Source organism: Phascolarctos cinereus, unplaced genomic scaffold (genome assembly GCF_003287225.1).
Source record: "Phascolarctos cinereus isolate Bilbo 61053 unplaced genomic scaffold, phaCin_HiC Scaffold_1;HRSCAF=81, whole genome shotgun sequence".
Classification (NCBI taxonomy): domain Eukaryota; kingdom Metazoa; phylum Chordata; class Mammalia; order Diprotodontia; family Phascolarctidae; genus Phascolarctos; species Phascolarctos cinereus.
Window position 1 is genome coordinate 107,995,783 of NW_027555514.1, and position 22,140 is coordinate 108,017,922.

Genomic DNA, 22,140 nt, shown 5'->3' on the forward strand with positions numbered 1-22,140 from the left:
GGGTCATTTTCTTCATCCTTAAAATAAGAGAGGAGATTTGGCTAGCACAGATTCTGTTCCTCCTGGTTTTTAGTAAACTTCACCAGGTTCTTTTTGCTTACTTTGCAAATAAATATTTTGCTAATAGTGAGCTTAGGTTTACATATTTAAATAGAATTGTTCAGGTTTTTTTTATTGGGTTTTATCACATGTTTGGGTTTTTTTTTCTTTTCCATCAATGCAGTGATAGTAATACATATATAAATAAATTTTCTCTAATGTCATTTATTAATATATACTAATCTCTGTTCTCGGTACTTATTATACAAGGACAAAAATGGGATAGTGCATAACCTCAAAGGAACTTTTACAAGAAGGAATTAATATATACATATATAACACATATATAAAAGTACAGTAAATGCTAAATGGAAATAAATTAAATCTAGTAATATTAGGGATGAAGGCACTAGTAGCTATGGGGAGGGAGTAATCAGAAAAGCCTCAGAGGAGGAAGAATTCGAACTGAGTTTTGAAGGAATACAGAGGCAAGGATAAAGTACATTCCTTATTCAACAGTTGTATTCATTTTGTCATAAGCAACTTTTTGTTGTTATTCATTTCTCTACTTATGCTTTAGAAGGGAAATTTAATCACATTTGAGATTGCATGTATCATTTCCATTTTACACAACAGTTGGGTGGGGACTCCTTGATGCAACTTTATGAATCTAGAAAAAGGTCTCAAGTTGTTCTGTTGTGTCGCATTATGGTACTGTTATTATCTCTAGCACTTAGCACAGTACCAGACACATAGTAGGCACTTAATAAATTCTTTTTGGTTAATTTGAAGTAGGGAAAATGAGGCTATTTTGACATTGTTTGCCCTTCTCCCAAATTGTACATATCCCCTCCCTTTTTGTTTGAAATCCCACCTATTCAAATTTTGCTATGGATGACCTGATAAGTCATCAGGTCCCTAGAGTGGACGATAACATATTGGTGCTATTACTACAGTTACACAGCATAGTAAAAAGAGCACCAAACCTGGAGTCAGGAACACTTGAGTTCAAATCTGTCCTTAGACACTCACTAGCTGTGTGACCCTAGGCAAGTCACTTAATCTCTGTTGCTTTAGTTTCTTCATCTGCAAAATAATGATAGTAATAGCACCTACTTCTCAAGGGGTTTTGTGCAATCATAATTGCATAGTGTGGTGCCTGGCACATAGTAAGCACTATATAAATGTTAGCTATCATTATTATTATTATTCCCTGATAGAAATCTGCAGTTCATTGATCTGCTGAGAATGGACAGAAATCCCAAATCTTTCCCAGCCCTGGGCATATATCCTAGAGCTTAATCCAACAAATAGAGTTTCCCTTTAATTCATTTTCTTGTGCGCGCGCGCGCCTGTGTGTGTGTGTGTGTGTGTGTGTGTTGTGTGTGTGTGTGTGTGTGTGTGTGTGTGAGAGAGAGAGAGAGAGAGAGAGAGAGAGAGAGAGAGAGAGAGAGAGAGGGAGGGAGAGAGAGACCGGCTCCAGGGCTGGTGCTCTAACCACTGTGCCAGCCACCTAACTGCTCCCCTTTGATTCATTTTCAACATTTCCTGCTTTATACTGTGAGATCAGAGGGGGTGGCCCTAGGCAAAGTTTGTTGTAATTTGTAAGAACTGGTGACAGGCTTGAGGTCTCCCAGAAGTATGTGTCCCTCACACATTTACCTTCCCCTCAGTTGTCAATTTCCACTGTACTTTTTACATATAAAGAGGAGTATAAGTTCCTTGAAAAAATACTATTATTTGTGGCTTCAAAAGGATCTATTCTTTGTTTTCATGTGGCCATTTGATACCTATCAGCTCACACTCACTTTTGTTCTCTTGTTAGCTCCTATTTGTTATCCTTTTCTCATCTTTCCTCTTCTATTTAACAGAGATTGTTTCCTTCCCAGAATTCAAATATCAGTTTCTATGTGTCAGTTGCAGGATTACAGAGAAAATTTAAAGAGCCATTCTCTATGCATAAGACTAAGAATTCTTTTCCTCTGCTGAGTTCTAGCCGAGTCAGGAGCTATGCAGTTAACATCATGACTACAGAATAATAAGTAAAAGATGAACTTTTAATATAATTTTCTTTTTTATTATGACCAGAAACAACATTAATATTTCAGTATACTGAGAATAGAAAAAGATTATATATGACACTGTACTTCTACATATATTTTAAAGTGTATGTTAAATTTATTGTGGTGTTAACAAAATGGCCTCGTTGTCTTTGTCACTTGAACTATGAATCTTTAATGTGTTATTGTAAGACAAACCACTTTTCCACTATTCCAAATGCCTCATAGCAACAAACATACATACATGCGTACATATGACAATGACAGTTTATGTAATCTATTTTGTAATGCCATCCCAATTAAATTACTAAACTGAATTAGAAAAATACATACATACATACAGAAAATGTACTTCTTTGCTATATTTTGCCCAAAAGACAGATTGGTAATGTTTATTTTAAGCTAAAGCAGAGGAAGTTACAGTTTACAGAAGTCTGGTTAATTTGTATTAGCTATGAAATTTGTTGAACCATTGCCATGGTAATTGTCCTCCTTGAACTTTAATGAAACAAGATTAGTTGCCTGAGTGAAAATTGATAATGAAGACTAATGAAAAGAAAAACAGTTGTCTCTGAAGTAACTAACCAAGAAATCTTTTTGTTGTAATCCTTCAAATTTTGACAAAATTGTAAAGAGAGTTTTTTGAGATTGACTCCAAATAATCCCTATTGCATTTTAGATTTTTTTCTGAATATACACTATATTGCATTAAAATGCCTTTATCATGTATATAAATAATAAACAGAATTCAGACACTTGTTATTTGTCCAAATATGGAAAATCCATTGAAAATCAATTTGCATTTATAATAATGCAGATGTTAATTTATCTCCACCTTGAGTTAAGCAGAATAAACAAAACTTCTTTGGAAGGTACTTTTGAGGTCTAACTTTAGTTAGATTTTGCTAAGGTAGCTGAAGTAGTTCTTACTTAGTTGTTTACTTAGCGCTAGGTCAGGTAAGGATCTATGGCTTAGTTCAGATCTCTTCATCCACAGCTGTGGTAAATTTAACATTGTGCATAGTGGGGAAAGCCAAGAGAGTTGAACTAAAGGTGTGACTATTGTTCTTCAGAAGACATTGCCTTTGCAAATATGCAAATGACTGAAAGGTGTAGAAAATATTAGACACTACTGTGTCTATTTGCAATTTTTAAAATTATTGTTAAAGCATTTGACTTATGGTAGTAGTAATAATAAAACATTTCTGTAGTCTTCACAAAACCTTAGGCTTTCTTTCCATACAACAATGCAGGAGGTTAAGGGGAGGGAGAAAGGAGAGGGTTAGTGAGAGAGAAATAAGAACTTGTAGAGAGGATTTTGAGAAGATGGAAGAGTAGGTCAGAAAACTTTTGGATCTCCAGATTTCCTCCACAGGGGAAAAAAAAAACAGAACATTGCCTCAGAGGCAATGTTAAGCAGAAACAAAAGTCAGGGTAAAGCCCTCGTTCTCCTAAGAAGACCCCAAGAAAGACCTATACTCCAGGGGCAGAGGTTTGGCCTGTGTGAAGTGCAAACACCTCCAGGTCATCTCTTGTTATCAACAAGCAGACCAACCTTGGAGGCAGCTAGGGTTGGGAGCCTCAGCCTTAGAGTGATGCCAGCATAGCTGTGCTGATCAGACTCATCCCAGTGGCACCTGGGAAAAGGAGCTAGTACACACCTGATAAGTGTAGTAGCAGAGGGGTGGGACCCTGCTGGCTGTGGGCACTTGCAGGAGAGCAGAGTCCCTGGTTTCAGAAGGATAGTGAGAAAAAATAGGAAGGAATAAAATTTACAGCAAGTAATTATAGCTTAGAGTGTGAATGGGATGAATTTACCCATAAAATGGAAACTGATAGCAAATTGAAATTTTGAGTCCAATATATTGCTTTCAGGAAATGCTATAAAAATGAGAGATACACACAAACATAAAATAAAGGTCAGAAGTAGAATTTATTATATAAAAAAGCAGGGGTAGTAATCGTGATTTCAGACAAAGTTAAAGCTAAAATAGATTTAATCAAAAGAAAAAAATAGGGAAGCTGCACTCTGTGTCAGCAGTATTATTCAGTATTGTTTTAGACCATTTAAAATAACTAGACATTATAAAGTACCTGACAGTATACCTGCCTAGACACAGAAACTATGCAAATTTTTTTTAAAAAACAACCCTTTTTATACAAATAAAATTGGATCTAAATAATTGAAGTAATATTTATTGTTCGTGAGTAAAGGCAATATAATAAAAACAATGACAGTCTACCTAATGTATTTTGTAATGCCATCCCAATTAAATTACTAAAAAATTATCTTACTGAGTTAGAAAAAATAAAAACAAAGTTCATTTAGAAGAGCAAAAGGTCAAGAACTTCAAAGAAACCAGGGAGAAAAGACGTAAAGGAAGCAGATCCAGTAGTATCAGATCTTAAACTGTATTATAAGGTTAAGAGCATTGTTAAAGTATAAAATGGATAATTTTGGGTATTTTAAATTAAAATTGTTTTGTGTAAACAAAACCTATACAGCCAAGAATAAAAGGAATGCAGAAAATTGAGGGGGAACTTTCATAGACAATCTCTCAGGTAGAATGAGATTGGGTTGGAATATTGCTGTGGTGTAGGAAATTATGAACTGGTTGATTTAGAACAGGCTTGCATAACATGTGACCTGAACTGTCTTCATCTGAGATGAAGTTGGGGCGGCTAGGTGGCGCAGTGAACACCGGCTCTGAAGTCAGGAGGACCTAAGTTCAAATATGGCTTCAGACACATAACACACACTAGCTGTGTGACCCTAGGCAAGTCACTTAACCCCAATTGCCCTCATCAAAAAAAAAAAAGGAAAAAAGAAAGGGTGATGTTATAGAGTCAACAAATATATATTAAGTGCTGGCTGTATCCCTAATACTGTGTTTAAATTTTGTATGGAATACAAAGTCTACTCTAGATAAGACATTTTCCATTTCCTTACACAATCGCTTACATGCCAACTTTTTCATCATCCCTTTATAATCTGGCTTCTGTCACCAGTATCCTTATCACCAAATAGTGAACTTTTTTCCATTTTCTTCAACCAGTCTGTAGTGACACTGTCAAAAATACTTCCAACAGTATTCCTTCTCTTTACCATGCCTTCAGAGAAAGACTACCCCTCTTGATTTTCCTCTTCTCTAATCTCTCCTCTCTCCTCTGGTGGCTTCTTGTTTTCTTCCTAACCCTATAATGTAGGTGTTACCCAAGGACCTATCCTTGACCTTTGCTTCTCTTTTCTTTAGATTTTCTTTCTTCACAATGTCCATAAAGGTTCATATGCCTCACAAATCTATATCCCTCATCCTAACATGGTCACATCTCCAACTCTTCATAGGCCATCTCCAGATGGAAATTGCACTGATACCTTTAACTTAACATGCATCAAGCCAATTTTAGTGTCTTTGCCTTGAATCTGCTTCTCCCTCTGATACTGCTTCTGAAAGAAGCATCACTGTCTCTCTCCCTCACTTCTATCAGTTATCAAGTCATTAATTATGCCACCTTTAATCTTATTAATTGCACCACATTTTTTCAACTTTCCTGTTAAGGATAATGCTGTGTCCTCCTTAGATAGCATCCCACCTCTGTTCTCCCCTGTGAATACATTATTCATATCACTGCAATCTAATGCATGTATCTAGACTTGCCATTTCTTGGTTCAAAATTCCTGTTAATATGAATCTTTATAACTTCATCAACACCTATCACACAGTAGTGTCAGACTCTTTGTGATTTCATTTGGGGTTTTCTTGACAGAGGCACTGCAGTGGTCGGTTTGCCATTTCTTTCTCCAGCTCATTTTACAGATGAGGAAACTGAGGCACACAGGCACACATGATTTGCCCAGGGTCACACAGCTAGTAAATGTATGAGGACAGATTTAAACTCAGGAAGAAGAGTCTTCCTGACTCCAGGCCCAGCGCTCTATCCACTGCGTACTACCTATATACTTAAGTCTTAAATTTACTTTGTATTTACTTAACTATTTATATGTTAGTTCTCTAACAGAATGTTCTTATGAGCAAGGACAGTTTCATTTTCATTTTTGTACCCTCACCTCTAGCTAGTTTTCACCTCTAATGGTCACAACTTTCATTGCTTAAGACTACTGGGTACTAGGGGCAGCTAGGTGGCATAGTGGATAGAGCACTGGCCCTGAAGTCAAAAGGACCTGAGTTCAAATGCGGCCTCAGACCAACCACTTGACACTTACTAGCTGTGTGACCCTGAGCAAGTCACTTAACCCCAATTGCCTAAAAGCAAAAAAAAAAAAAAAAAGACTACTGGGTACTGTACTACATTTCCATTCAAGTTGTTGGTCAGTCCATTTTAGAAAATGTAATCATTGTATGAAATCCTCATAGTTTTTTTTGGGGGGGTAAACTTAATTTCTCAACCATCACCTTTTTATCCTAATTTTTTCCTTTCTTTTAAGGGGGAGGATGTTAATCGGACACTAGAAGGTGGGAGGAAGCCTCTTCATTATGCAGCAGACTGTGGGCAGCTTGAAATCCTGGAATTTCTGCTACTGAAAGGAGCCGATATTAATGTATGTCTTAAAAAATAAATAGGTGACTTAATTTAGATCAATTCTGCTGTATAGTTTGGGCATTTGGTTATTATGCATTTTTAAAAACCTATTTGTGAGAACCCCATTTTGAAAAAGAAAATTATTTAAAATTAAGTGTGTCAGTTTCCTGTAATTTAGAAATTATTGAGACCTTTAGCATAATTAGGATAAATTGACTTGATTTTGAGGTTCAGTATTGGAAAGAGAATTGACTTTTCTATTACATGTTTAGTAAGTTAAGTTAAGCTAATGGCACATGAGAGAATTACTTTTCATCTGCACATATTTATATGTCCCAAGCTCACTTTTTTAAAACTTAGCTTCTTTTTGAAGTTTGCAGGTACTAGATATACTAAAACTTGGAGAGTTAAAACTGTTTGTAGGAAGCAAATAAATATTACTTAATGAAATGAAGGCTAAGTCTTTCTGCATCTATACTGGTATTCCAGATAGAATTTAAAGACTAAATTTTAAATCATTTCTTTTTTCATTATGAGTTAACAGTGTGATGTGACAACCAAAAAAAAAAAACTCATTTCATCTTAGACTGGACTTAGAGAACTACGGAGTCTGCAGCAAGGGAGATTATAGTATCACCAGTCTATGCCCTGGTCAGACATAGGGAGTCTTTTGTTCAGTTCTGGGCTCCACGCTTCAGAAAGAATGGAAGAGCTTGATCAGGATAGAGAATTGGAAACTATGCAATACCAGAATCAGTTTGAAGAAACTGAAAATAGTTATCTTGGAAAAGAGAAGACTTGGGAGAGATAATATCTGAATATAGATATTTGAAGGGTTGTCATTTGGAAGAGGAGGTACTAATCCCATTTTAATGAATAAAAATAGGAAGCTTTCAACACAATGTTATCTCTAATGGTGAGCTAAGATTGAAATGGGTTTCCTGCCAAGGTGATAATGACCTGTCTCTAGATGTCTTAAAGGAATAGATGACTGGTAGCTGTCACTTTGTCAAGGATATTATACAGGAGCTTCCTGCTCAGGAGAGTGTTAAACTAGATGACTTCAGAGGACACTTAACAGCTTTAGAATTCTGTGCTTTAAATGAATAAGCTTGTTTATCCCATTAATTTATTATCTTGTAGGCTCCAGATAAGCATCATATTACACCCCTTCTGTCTGCTGTATATGAAGGTCATGTTTCTTGTGTGAAACTACTTCTGTCAAAGGTAGGAGCTATTGTTAATTTTCACTGATTTCTCTGATACTTTATGGTTTGTTAAAAGATAGGTTAAGAATCTGTGGGGGCTTTTTTGCTTCCTTTGTATCATTAGCACTTAACAGTACCTGACATTGTTAGCACTTCAATGAATTTTATCAGTTGACTGATTGAAGATAAATTGCTGAGTTTCATTTTGTTTCAAATTGTATCTGGTATCAGGGGTTGAGAACTCAGTTATGGGATTTGAGGTCCCAGATTCTAACATACTGTACCCAGACCAAATATTTACTTACACAGATAAACACACCATAGAAATGGTTTAGTCAAAGCAGTACTGGACTAGCACTGGCACTGTTAATTAGCTATGTGACCACATAATAATAATAAGTCACCTTCTGTGAGTCTCCTGATCTATAAAAGAAGCACTTCAGACTTTATGCCAACTTTCAACTCTAGGATTAACTTTTATGTAGCTTTCCCTTCTCAAAGAGAAAACTATATCATAGAGCCTACATAGAGTTGAAAAGGATCTTCAGAGGTCATTTAGTCTCACCTTTTCATTCCGTGCAAGAATTCTTTCCCTGACATCTCTGATAGGTGGTCACCTACCCTCTGCTTGAATGTATAGTACATAGCTCAGCACTTTATGAAGCATCTCACTGTTGTGCAAATCTGGTTAGACTCCCTCAATAGGAAGAATTTTCTGTTTCCCTATGATTTTCACCATTTCTTCCTGTTTATAACACAGACCTACCCTACTCCTGTAAGTTCAAAGAATAATTACAAACTGACCATTGTACAGTTAAGACCAAAGTTGGCGCCAGAGAAGAGTAGCAAATTATGGGTGTGGAATATCATAATAGTATTATATATTCCCTTAGTTTTCTTTTCTGAGATCCAAATATCTTCAGTTCTGTTCACCTTTCTTTATGTAGTGGCGTGGTTTTCATACCTTCCATTTTCTTGGCCACCTTTGTTTGTGTAGGAATCTAGTTTCATTGTATCTCATAAAATGTCATTCTTTGAATTAAATACATTTCAGGCAACCCTAAATTTACAAATAGATTGTCTTCCAAAAGTTTGTAAGTTAGTGATTTAAAACTCAAAATGTATATTTATGATAAAACTAGTGTTACAAACAATGCTTGGGCTCCCTGGGCAACTCAAAGAAGCCAATTTAACTTCTAGCTAAAAAATACTAACACTTTATGGTTCTAATAGTAGATCTGAGTTGATAGACTTTATCAAATGCTTTAGTGAAATTATATCATATTTGCCTCCATCTATTCTTTTTATTGTTCTAGTTTGTATTTTTGCCACAAACCTCAGCTGATTCTGGGCTCTTTGCCTTTCTCATGGCATTTTTAGGAGGATATAAGCCTTTTGTGGTTAGTTGACTTGGATTATATGTCCTTCTGTCCTTCATGCATGGTTTTGTTTTGTTTTTTTAAACCTAAGGTCATCAGGCTCTCTAATAGTCTGATTCCTTTAGATTCCTTCTCCTTTTCTTGTTCCTGTGACTAATAAGAATTTCTTGTTTTAGAATCTCATTATTGTATTCTTTTGAGTCTGTAGTCAGAATTATACCTATATTTTCTAGAATTATTTTGGAATGTCTAGAATGCTTGCTCAACTTAGGTCAGTTTTCCTGTGCTTTATAGTTACAGACTCCAAGATGATGTATAGGATCCAAACCAACCTCAAGAATTAATAAACAAAATATAAATGTTTCAGTTATATAGAGTATAGACTGAGAAATAATCTAAGAAACTCTGTTAAACTAGATGTTGCTTGTTTATAGGAAGAATATACAAGGAATGCATTTTGATTTAAGGAATGTCTCACTAAAAGGGTCCATATGAAAACAGAAATTTTGTACCAAAATCCTAAGAGGAAAGGAATGGTTTCTCCCCCATTCCATAAGCTGCAGAAAATCAGGAAAAATTAGGAAAGATGGTGGGCTAAGCAGTGCACTGCTTTCATTGAAACCTAGAGTCAAAGGATCTTAAAATGCATCATCTTATACATGAGGAGATTGAAGTTCAGAGGAGGGAAGTAACCCCAGATAACACCATTAACAAGTAGCAGAGCAGCAATATTCAAACTTTATTTTTTAAAAAAAAGTTCTAATAGCAGTTGATGATTCGATTCTCAGAAGATTGGATTTTTCTTTTAAAAGTTTTATTGATGGTTTTTAAAAAAATACTGCATTTATTCCTTACTACTAATCTTCCCCTCCCAAAACTACTTCTATGACACATTGACCATGTCTGATAGAATATGCCTTATTCCATACCTATATCTATCCCTTCTCTACCAGATGTTGATATCAGTCTTAGAGTCCAGACAGGTAATTGCCCTGATCCGAGTTCTGATGTCTTTTAGAGTTTTTTTCCCTCTTTACATTATTATGGCCAATGTGTCTGTTCTCTTATTTCTGCTTACTTTGCTCTATATCAGTGGTATCAGATTTAAATAGAAATAGATGCTAGACACATTGATTTAGAAAACTACAAATTAACATTATCTATATTGTACTGTATTCTTATTTATTTTATTAAACATTTCCCAATTACATTTTAATCTGGTTCTGGCTGCACTGGCAATTTTTGTATGTCGCCTGCTGACATCTCTGTTTAACGTAACACATAATTTGATGAGAGTGAGAAATGACAGATGTGTGGCCAGAGTCCTCCACTAGTATCTTTGCCATTCCAGGCAAGGAAGCTCAAAAGGAACGCCTCCAACATTCTGGATGGCCCCTGTGATGAGTTTAAAGAACAGGCAGACATAGATGATTTTTGATCTATGTCGTTAAGAGTAAATTTCAGAAGCAGTGAACTCGCATATTTTTCAGTATAAATGAATTCTTTCTCACTGTCTAGTTAGTGGTATTGCTAGGTCAAAAGGTAGGAACAGTTTCTAATTACTAGCATTGTTCTAAATTGTTTTTCATAATGATTAGGTCATTGCCCATCTCTCCACAGTCTCATGTTAACTCTCTTTATCTTTTGTCATTTATCACTTTAAAGGAGTAAAAAGGTTGGATTTTATTACTTTAAAGTATTCTATATATTTTTATTGGTGTCTTTTGTTTTTAATTTACATTCATTTCTAAATATCTCTCTATATCCCAAAATATATCAACTCTACCCCAGAGAGCCATCTCTTACAATAAAGAGAAAGAAACCAGGCAACATATTAGCTATATATTATATTCCACACCCATAATTTGCAACTCTTCTCTGGGGCCAACTTTGGTCTTAATTGTTTAACGGTCAGTTTGTAATATTATTGTTTGAACTTATATTGTTGGCATTATGTGTTTTGTTTTCCTAATTTTGTTTACTTTATTCTGTGTCAGCTCATATAAGTCTTTCCATGCTTCTCTGAATTTACTATGCCACAATTTATATAGTCATTTCCCAGAGGAGGGGCACCTACTTGGTTAATTCAGGGAAGAAGTTGGAATACAGCTTGGAAATTTAAGTTTTTAACCTGTCAGGTGACCAGATATAATATCTTTCAAAAGTCAAATCCCTTGGATGTAAATCGACTCATTGCAAGAACTAGACCTAGTTTATACGAAGAGAACCCAGGTACCACTGCATCATGAAATAGCACTGAACTGGAGGATCTGAAAACCTGTGCTCTAGGCCTGGTTGTATCAAGAACTAGCTGGGGTCTGCACTTCTCTGAGCCTTATTTTCTTTAGATTGTGTGTGAGTGTGTGTAACATGTACACCCAGTTTCAGAACCTTGATATTTATCTTGTTGTCTGCATGGATGTCATAGGTTTGTCTTCAAAGCATGATAGGGGAAATGCATAATTGAATGGAAGTATGTGGAGAAGTAAACTCATCACTAATGAGGTGCAACTCTCAAAGGCTGGATTATCAGAGTATGATAAGTATGAAAAGACCTCTGGCAGGTTCAAATTAGAAAGGTTTCATGTATGGGTATGATGATGGATTGTAGCTACATTTGGAAAACCACATCATCAGTTTGGCTGCATAGTAATTAATTTTTCAGCTATATTGTCCCTTGAAGACTAAGTTGTAGAGGGCTTCTGTTCTATATTAATGGAGAGATCCCCTTACAATCACAGATCTGTGGAGTGTATGTATAAGTGTCTTCTGGTTTTTTTTGGTTTTTTGGTTTTTGTTGTTTTTGTTTTGTTTTGCTTTGCATTTGTGGCCACCTTGATTCTTTCTATACCTGTGTACTGTGGACTTTAAGGAGTCTGAATTAGGAACAAAAATACTTCCCTATAAAGTATATCTTGCCTTATCAACATTATATTCCCTTCCCTCCTCCCGCTCCCTCCTGAAAAAGGCAGTTAGTGATGAGGCATTTTAACAACTCTACCTAAAAAACGTTTTTTCCCCTGACCCATATGTACTTATTGATAGCCTACATTTCTTCAGCTCATGCTCACCATTCTTCCCTCTTTTCTCCAGAATGTTTTTATGCAATGATACATAAACTGTAAAGTTTTCGGGTAATTTCTTAGTGCACTTTTGTTTACTTCAGAACTTCATGCATTTCTCTGCAAATCCAAACAAATCACACCCAGCAAATAGACAAAGGTAACAAATGTGGGAATAAGCGGGAACATTAATACGCTGTTGGTGTTGATCAAACTATTCTGGTAATCATTTTGAAATTATGCAGCAGAATGACTTAAGCTATCCCTAACCCTTAATCAGAAGATACCACTGGTAGGCAATGATTGAAGTAAGTGAAAGATGAAAGGTCGCATTTAGATTAAAATGTTGGAAATGAAATCCACCAATGAGAAATGGCTGAACAAACTGTGATATGTAAAATGAAAGAATATTGCTGTGCTTTAAGAAATAAAGAATATGAAGAATACAGTAAACCATGGGAAGGCTTGCTTTAACTGTTGCAATGTAAAGTAAACAGAACTAAGAAAGCAATGTACATAATAACTAGAACAACATAAATGAGAAGAGGAAGGAAGGAACAAACAAACAAAAGGAAATGAAGCTTCACTCCCAAGAAGAGAAAAAAACTCCCTCCCTCCTTTGTAGAGATGGGAAACTCTGGTTACAAGACAAAGCATGTGCCATTCTGCATGATTGGTATATTAATTTTGTAGAACTGTTATTTTTCATTTCTTTTTTATTCCCTGTTATAGAGGATAGCTAGGTTTTTAAAAAGAAAAGATACCAATAATACCATATATATATTATATACCATAAAAATGTGAATATATAATATATACATACAGATAGAGCACATATATCACATTATTATATATCATATGTATATATAATATAAACACATATAGAAATGTTTTTAAAGTTTCTCTTAGGGAAATAAAATGTTAACTTTTACCTTTTTCATTTTGTGAATTAGAGTGCTCTTGAATTGATTTTGGACAGCAGATTGATTGCCTGTAACAGAAACTGATAGTCTCATCTGGTTTTAATAAGTCTAGTAATAGTTCTGTCTAAAAGACATAAGTAAGTTATGGTACATATCATTAAGAAGCCGTTTCAGACCTTGTCTGGCATATGTAATCTTGGACCTGTTTCTACAAAGCATCCTCTAAGGTTTTTGTACTAATCACCCCAGAGCCAACTCCCTATGGGAGGTTAACAGGAAGGGAGGAAAGATCACTTGTTAGATAGGCTCAGGCAGTCATTTGAGGAGAAGAGAAAGGGATATGGGACACCAGTTAAAGGGGAAAAGCAAAGTTGAATATAGAGTGGGAAGCTCAAAACATGGCATTATAAAACTTGGTTTATTCTTCCAGGTCTTCCCCATGCCTCTTTAACCTCAAGCTAAGTAGATAAGGATACTTGAAACATAAAGGTAATAAATTAGGCCTAATATGAACAAGATGACAGTTATGCTTGATAGAGGGGTATTCTTCCCATTTGATCAGTGAGAAAAGGGAAGTTAGCAAGGACAATCCCACACAAACTTACATCACCACATAAAGTTCTGGTATTGTTACTGTCCTTTCATCTCCAAGTCGCCCTCTGAAAGCTTACCTTCTGGTGGTATACTAAGTCATGTCAGTTTGTTTAATCATTTCCCATTTGATGAGCATCTATTTCATTTCTAGTTCTTTGCTGCTACAAGAAAGTTGTTAAAGTTTTCCTTTAGCACCACCTCCCCTTTTATGAAGCTCTACCACCTTCTGTTATTCCTTTCCTCTCTAGGTACCCATTGCCCTTGTACTATCTTCAGTATAAGAAGAAATAGAGGACAGAAGAAAAGTCAGTGGTGGACATTAAAAGATAGCAGATTTCAACTCAGGAAAAATTTCCTAACAATTATAGCTGCCCAGAAATAGAGTGGACTATAAGCCTGATTTATAATTTGGATAAGGTTAGATTAGATCGCCTGAAAACTCTTCTAAACCTCGTTTCACTTCCAAAACTTCTTTGCTGCAGTGCCTTACCCAAGCCTGCCTTCTCCACAGTGCACAGTGCTTTGGAAGTACCTACTAATCATTCCTATCCTCTAATCAAAATTCACACTTCCTTAATATATCTTATGTAAGTGTTAGGAAAAGCAAGGTGATTAAACTAATGTATACTAAGGTATGAATGACTGATTCAACAGTGCCAGCACATATGATACGAACCACTCTTACAGCCTTCCAGAAATATTTACTTTTAAGCCCAAATGAATTGCTGGTTGGGAAAGATGGGGAGAAGTCAGAGCATTCCCTTAAATTACATTACTTATGGGCCAGCAATGGGAAGAAGATAGGGAAAGAACCCTCTTTGGTTCCCAGGCCCTTCCTCTATAACAGGTTTATTTCAAAAGGGAAAAAACTTGGGACCACAAACTTCTCCTCAATACCTCCTCAAGCCACCTACAGATGTTTCTGTTCTTCCTACTCCTTCTAACTGTTATCTGAATTCTAAGGGCCAGGTTGTTCCATCTCTGTATATTATTTATGCAAAACAGAATCATCCATTTATCTAAAGAATTTTGAGCAAAATGAATAGATGTTGTTCTGACTTACTTTGACAATTTATCAGTTACTAGGTAAATTTATCTTTGAATTCCATAACAAATGTGAAAAGATATGTTATTCATGGAGTTTCAGATCTGCAAATGATGAAATACTATGTAGGATAGTGATATGCATGCATGAACGTTTAATCTGTAGAGTCTAACAAGTTTAGGTTTATATTTAGCCTGTATTCTATTTAAAATGTACATTTTCAAGTTTGAGCCTGCTTAAGCCATTTGCTGCACTGACCTGAATTTCTACATGTTTCTGTTAAACTCTAGAACTATTTTTAAAAATTAGTAAGAGATAGTTTTTTCCCATGTTATTTATTAAAGTGAATGAAAGAATTCAGAATCAGGAGACCTGAATTTGAATCCAGGCTCTGCTTTAGCAAGTCACTTGATTTCTCTGGCCCTCAGTAACTTCCTCTGTAATTTAAATATTATAATAGACCTGTTAAGATAGTGAACTGGTTTTATAGAAGTGGCCTTACATGTTGCACTTACAAAAACCTTATTACCTAATTCTTAAACATAGGTATTTTGCAGAATTACATAAATTACATTTTAAAAAGTAGCCAGTGGCATAGCAGTCATCCAGTAGGGAGAATTGGATTTTGGTGATAAATAGGATTTGAGCCCTTGCCCTAATATTTATTATCCTGTGTCCATTGGAAAGTGTTAAAACATCTTTGAGCCTCATATTACTGATATGTAAAAAGTGAACAATACTTAAGGGAGTTTTTGTGAACAAATCACTTTATAAACCTTGAAGAACTATATAAATTAAACTGTTATTGGTAATAATTGTAACGAAGGTTCTGTTATGGTTCAAGTGCGAGGGTGATTTTTTACCCTTCATCAACACTTCCCATACTACCTGTAAAAATTTGTACAAATGAAGTGGTCACTTATGTTCAACAGTTTGGTCAACAAATACTCAACCAGAATCCTAAACTAAAGAGGAGATATAGTTAGTGTTTATGATAGGATGGCAGCATCAGTGTCTAGGAAATCTCTTCCAGGTTCTGCCACGTACATCCTGACCATATTTTTACTGCCTTGTGCTCTTCATACCCCAAACCAGACCCATATTCAGAATGTAAGCTCTTTGAGGGGTTAGTGACTTACATTTTTATTTGTGTATTCAGCACCTAGGACAATACCTGGCACATAAATGACATTACATGTTTATTGATTGATTATTTTGACCACATGATTTACATAACTGGTAGTGGCAATGTTGCTGAAGTATTTAGATATACTCTGTTACTTAGTTATATAACATTCCCAAGTTTAAAAACATTATTTTTATTGATTGCCTGCAAGTAATTAGGATAAGACTGATTTGTTTAGAAAAGATTCGTAGAATTTAATTGTGATGAACTGTATACCACCATAAGCTTTATTCCGTTTCCCCTTTGATACAGCAAATACAAGAAAGATAGATATAAGAATAGAAGTTCCATTCTTTTTGTAAACTAGGACATTTTCATGTTATTTTGAGAAAATTGGGTATCATTCCAGAAAGGGTGGGTGTTAGTCTGGTTTGGGTTGTTAAAATTTGTGTGTGCCTGTGTGTTGTCATAGAGAACTGGTCCTGGAATGAGTAAGAGCTGGGTTCAAGTTTGCTTTCAACACATAGTAGCTTTGTAACCCTGGACAAGTCACTTATCCCCTCAGTACCCCAGGCAGCCCTAATACTATAAATTGTAGAGACTGTGTTGAGGAAGTTTCCTCAGTAGGAGTTCCTTTTACCAATGAAATACACAATCCAGTCCAAAATAATAATAATAATACTTGAATGGATTCATGATCATAAAAAACTCTTGCTTTCTTATGCTATACAGTTCTCATTCCCTTTTGTAAATCATCAGTTGATAATTAATCTGTCATACAGATAGTTATCTTCTAGTTAATTCATTATTTTATGGATACCAATGCAGTACTTAGATTATCTATGGTAATTTCTGTCTCTCACTACATAATTTAGCCAACCTGCTTTTCCAATTTCTTATACTACTTCTTATACTATAACCTTCATTGGTTGATAGTAGGCTATATACAGCCTTCTTAAATCTACTATGTATTTTTCTATTGCTTTTTGCATCTCCTTCAGTTTTGATCCTGAGATTGTGATGGTCTGTGATTCTCACCCTTAAATCATCATTTCAAGAATAATGGTGTTGAAAAGATGGATATTTGCCAGAAACAAGCAGTTGGGATTATTGAAAACACTGAATAATTCCTGAGATCCAGGTGCCCATTCAGTTCCATAAAAACTCATTGTCCACACGTGCTAAGTACTAGAGATAAAAAAGACAAAAAGACAGTCCCTGCCCTCAAGGAGCTTTTAATCTATTGAGAAGACAACATGCAAACAAATATATACAAAGCAAGCTATATAGAGAATAAATAGGAAATAATTAACAAGGAAAGCAGTAGAATTAAATCATTGTTTAGTTGTTTTCAGTTTGTCCAGTTCTTTTTGACCCCATTTGAAGTTTTCTTGGCAAAGATATTAGAGTAGTTTGCCATTTCCTTCTCTAGCTCATTTTACAAATGAGGAAACTGAGGCAAATGAGATTAAGTAACTTGCCCAGGGTCACAGCTAGTAAGTGTCTGAAGCTAGATTTGAGTCAGGTAAGATGAGTAAGATGAGTCTTTCTGATTCCAGGCCCAGCACACTACTGCACTACTGAGCTGCCCTAGAATTAAGTATTATATAACTAGAATTAAGGTGAGTTGGGAAAGGTTTCCTGTAAAGGATGGGATTATTATTTGGAATTTGAAGGAAGCTAGACTAGTCAGTAGTTAGAGTGGAGGAGGGAGAGCATTCCAGGTATGGGGGATGGCCAGAGAAAATGCCTGGGGGCCAACAGATGGGAGATGGGACAGTTTTGTTCACGAAACAATCAGGAGGCCAGTGTCATTGAATTAAAGAGTGCATGGTGGGGAATAAGGCATGAGAAGACTGGAAAGGTAGGAGGGGGGAGTAGATTATGAAGAGCTTTGGGTGCCAAACAGAGCATTTTGTATTTGATCCCCTGGAGTTTATAGGGACCAATTTCACTTTTGTCTTTGGGCCTAACATATAGTAAGTACTCAATGCTTATAAGCTCATTAGCTTTATGATCATGTGCAAGTCTTTTAACCTCTCTGAGATTCAGTTTCTTCATCTGTAAAGTAGAGATAATGTACTTGCCTTATAAGGTTGCCTGAAAGCACTTTATAAATATGGTTTATCAGAAATATCTTTTACCTGTGCTTTAAAAAAACATGGAAGACGTAGGGATACTTTCTAAACAGGTCGAAGCAGTAGGAGGTGAGGGAACAGTATTAAATAATAATTAAAATGCTGATGATTGACTGATATAATGAAGCCAACACCTCACCCTTTTATTCAGGGTTCAGTAATAATGTGTTGACTAAGCCCAAATAATTGTAGCTGGCAGTTCGTTCGGTATTGGAACAAATGTAGACCATGACATGTCTTTCCTCTGTCCCCTCCCCCCCATTAGGTGATGTTCTGGGTCAGTTCCAGTTCTTCCTGTCACCTGCCTGATGTCTCAAAGTAGAATAAAATTACTGATAACTGTGTGGATGTGTGAACAAGGGCTTCCTTTCTACTTCTTGGGGTGAGACAGGCCTAGTTCTCCAAGGAATAAAATAAAAAGAGGCAATTTACTGGCCTCTTCATCTCTTTTTCCCAGGCCAAGTACCTGTTCTTCAACTATTTCAAGCAAATTAGGATCATTTCTCTTTAAGGATAGTTTCCCACCCATTAGTCCAAAGGACTTAATACTGCTACTTAGTAAAAGTATTCACCTCTCCCACTTTCCATGTACCAGACTGCATCCCTTCAGGGTCTGAGCCAGAACACTAGGCCTATTAGCACAAACCTGGTAGTCTTGGATGTCATACTAAGGAGACAAGCATATCCTTTATTCGTACCCTCCTTTTGCCTTAGAATCCAGTCTGCCTGGCTTCTTTAAATTATGAGAGTGGGTGGTTGTTTTAAATGAGGATGACTCCATTGTTAACATTAAGTTTATAAGAACTTCTTCAGTAGTACTGTGCATTGATCTACATTAGCATCTTTTTTTTCCAGATATTGTTTTATTATGGCACTTTTAATTTCTGCTTTCTTAAAAGAAAAAAAAAAACAAAAATTGGTATTTTTTGTTCATTTAAGGAAATAATCTTTTTAATTTTGAGTACTATAAGTGTACTTTTTTGTGGAAGAAAATTAAATTTAGAGAACTCATGTTTAAATTCTCTAACCTTATATTTGAAACTTAAATTCAAATTCTAGAACCTCACCTGTACTATTTGTGTGACCCTGGGCAAATTATTTAACCTCTTAAGGTCTCAGTTTATTCATCTAAAAAATAAGGGAGTTGGATTGGATGATCTGTAAGATTCCTTCCAGTTATGAATCTGTGCTCGTGTGATGTTAAATAATTCTTGCTGTCAGTCATCTTTAATTACAGTATGTATTTACTGTATTTACCTACCCTGAAAGAGTTAAATTACATTTCTGTCTGTCAGGGGAACAGGAAGTAGAATGCTTTTTTAAAATGTAATTGACATTAGCATAGCATCTTTCAGCCAAATAAATTTCTAAATATACTATTAATATTTTTACAGCTGCTCTCAGCTCTCCTCTCCCCCCTCATCTTCCAGGTTTGCCCTCCAAATGAAGGAAAGAACAAAAAATTATTTATCAGCAGTCTTTTTTGTGGCTTTTTTTGGGGGGTGGGGGTTGCATATGAAAGAAATCTAGCCCCAGAATTTGTGAATTCCTTCAGGTTATATGATGAGTAAAATATGAAACAGACAATAGAATCTAGGACTCATAGCTCTCAGATCTGCTTCCTCTTTTGGATGATAATAGTAACGTATATTTCAAATCAGCATACATTACAGGAAGGGGGAAAAAAGGTTTTTAAATGGCCTAAGCATTCATTCAGTTTTTTAGTTTCTTCCTAGAAGGTAAATTTTTTTTTTATAAAACTTTACTTTTAAATTTTAAAAGCTATTACTCAATTTCATTTTTAACTATTATTTGCCAGTGCATAACTGAAATAGTGCATGAGTGCTAACCTGATATTTCCTTATCTCTTTGGTAACTAGTCTTTCAATTCAGTTCCCAAGGAATTATTCTTCTCTGATTCCCTTCCATCAGGGCATATGTGAAAAGAAGAGACTTAGCTTGTAAGGCTACCTCATTCATTCAGAAAAGGGAGTCAAATACTTCATGTTTTAATAGAAATAATCAGAAATTGAAAAAACCTGTCTTACCCCCTAGAATTTTGTATTTTTGTACTGCTTTTGTGTAAAGCAGTTACATGAAGATTAGTTTTATCCTCTCTAAAACATAATTTCCAAAATTAATTCACTATTGGTTTGTAGTTCTGTATATATTAAGGGCAATAGTTTTTGTTGTTTTTTAGTCATGTCCAACTTTTCACGACCCCATTTGTGGTTTTCTTGGCAAAGATACTGGAATGTTTTGCCATTTCTTTCTCCAACTCATTTTACAGATGGGGAAACTGAAACAAACAGGGTTGTGACTTGCCCAGGGTAACACAGCTAATAAGTGTCTGAGGCTGGATTTGAATTCAGGTCTTCCTTACTCTAGGTTCTCTATCCACAGCACCATATAGCTACTCTAAAGACGATAGTAATAACATGTTTATAACTTAGTTTCTTTGTACCTCTGTGACCTCCTTTTTACCCATTCTGTTTTCCTTTCTTTGTGACCCTCCATATACACATATATATATATATATATATATATATATATATATATATATATATATATATATATATATATATATATATATATATATTTCATCATTTTTGTACCCCCCAGCTGCTTTGCTCATTACTGATCTCTTCCATTATGTATATCCCGCTGAGCTTTCCTATCTCAAATTGAGAAAAAAGTGGATTTTGGAAGTGTGTAGGCTTTGAGACTAGTCATGTAGCTGTTTGGACTGAGGATCCCTTTTGTTACTAAATCTCTGCCATGCCAAATACAGTACTTCTCTGTAGTTGGAAGAATTCTTCCCCTGAAGCTCTTACATCATATGAGATCTCATGTTATTCTTAAGTTCTTAGTTTTTTTTCCTCATAAGCATTTATGTGGGAGGGGCCTAGCCCCATTCTCAAGGGTCAAGGGTTTAAATCTTTCTTGTGTCATACTGCCCTTTGGCAGGATGGTGAAGCCTATACCCATCCCAAAATAATGTTTTTGATTGCATAAAATAAAATACATAGGATTCCAAAGTAAACCAATTCCATTGAAATGGTTATTTTTTAAAAATAGGTTCTTAGCCCCAGGTTAAAAACCCCTACCCTAGATGGTCCTCTTTCCATTTCCCTTTTTCAACTCTGTTTACCAGAGGCTTTTGTAAAGTCTATTTGGAAATTACTTAGGTTCACTGTGAATGAAAGGAGAATACTCCTGTCTGCCCTCTCTTTACTCCAGTCAGCCTGAGTTTGCTTTTTGAAAGTGGAAACCACAGTGGTACCTTTGCCCCCAAGAACAGTGGTCTCTCCCAGAAGCTAGAAGTGTCTTCCTTATCCTTAACTTTCACCTAGGAAAAGCTACAATTGTTTACTTTAAGTGTAAAGGCAAAAACCATATCTCACCTTCCTTTATGCTTGGATATGTGATGCCTCTAAGTCCCTTATAGCTAGCTATAAATCTGTAATCCTATGAACTTCCAAGTCAGTGGAGCCTTGGGGTTGCAAACCTAATTTGTATGTTGAGTAAAAGGAAGCTTTCAATCCTAAGTCATATCTCTTGTTTCACACAGGATAGGGGTTATTTATTTTCTCTTTGGGTTTTCATGTCAAAAGTCTATGATATGATATAATGAGATTGTCTTTCTATGAGGGTGTTTTCTTACCTTCAGGCCCGGCATTCTATCCACTGCATCACCTCACTGTCCCTTGGTTCGAAATAGGAGAAAGTAAACCTGCCTTCTGAGTCCCACAAATATCTCCTGTGAATCTATGGCTAAATTAATTTACACTGGAGTTGATACTGCAAGGTAAATTGACTGCCCATAGACTCTAGAAATCCAGGTCAGCATGGGTGTCCAAAAACTAACCATGGACCTGATTTGAGCAAGTACTAGGCCAGATGGTGCCCCTTTTGCTTCCTCTGACCTGAGTTAACTTGACACTAATTTACATAGTGGCATATGTTTTGGGCCTCCCTGAGAAGCTCCCATATGTTACATAACCTATTAACATATGCTGGGATA

At 35.7% G+C, this 22,140-nt stretch overlaps 1 protein-coding gene and 1 long non-coding RNA gene across 2 annotated transcripts in view; one reads left to right on the plus strand and one right to left on the minus strand.

The window, feature by feature from the left end:
* The window catches only part of MTPN (myotrophin), a 62,764-nt gene that overhangs the window by 22,511 nt on the left and 18,113 nt on the right, over positions 1–22,140 (plus strand). The window contains exons 2-3 of the mRNA XM_020998161.2: positions 6,547–6,660; positions 7,785–7,868. Coding sequence (XP_020853820.1) covers positions 6,547–6,660; positions 7,785–7,868 — 198 coding nt within the window. The remainder of the gene's footprint in view (positions 1–6,546; positions 6,661–7,784; positions 7,869–22,140) is intronic.
* The window catches only part of LOC110216350 (uncharacterized), a 95,782-nt gene that overhangs the window by 9,476 nt on the left and 64,166 nt on the right, over positions 1–22,140 (minus strand). The gene's annotated exons all lie outside the window — the stretch shown is intronic.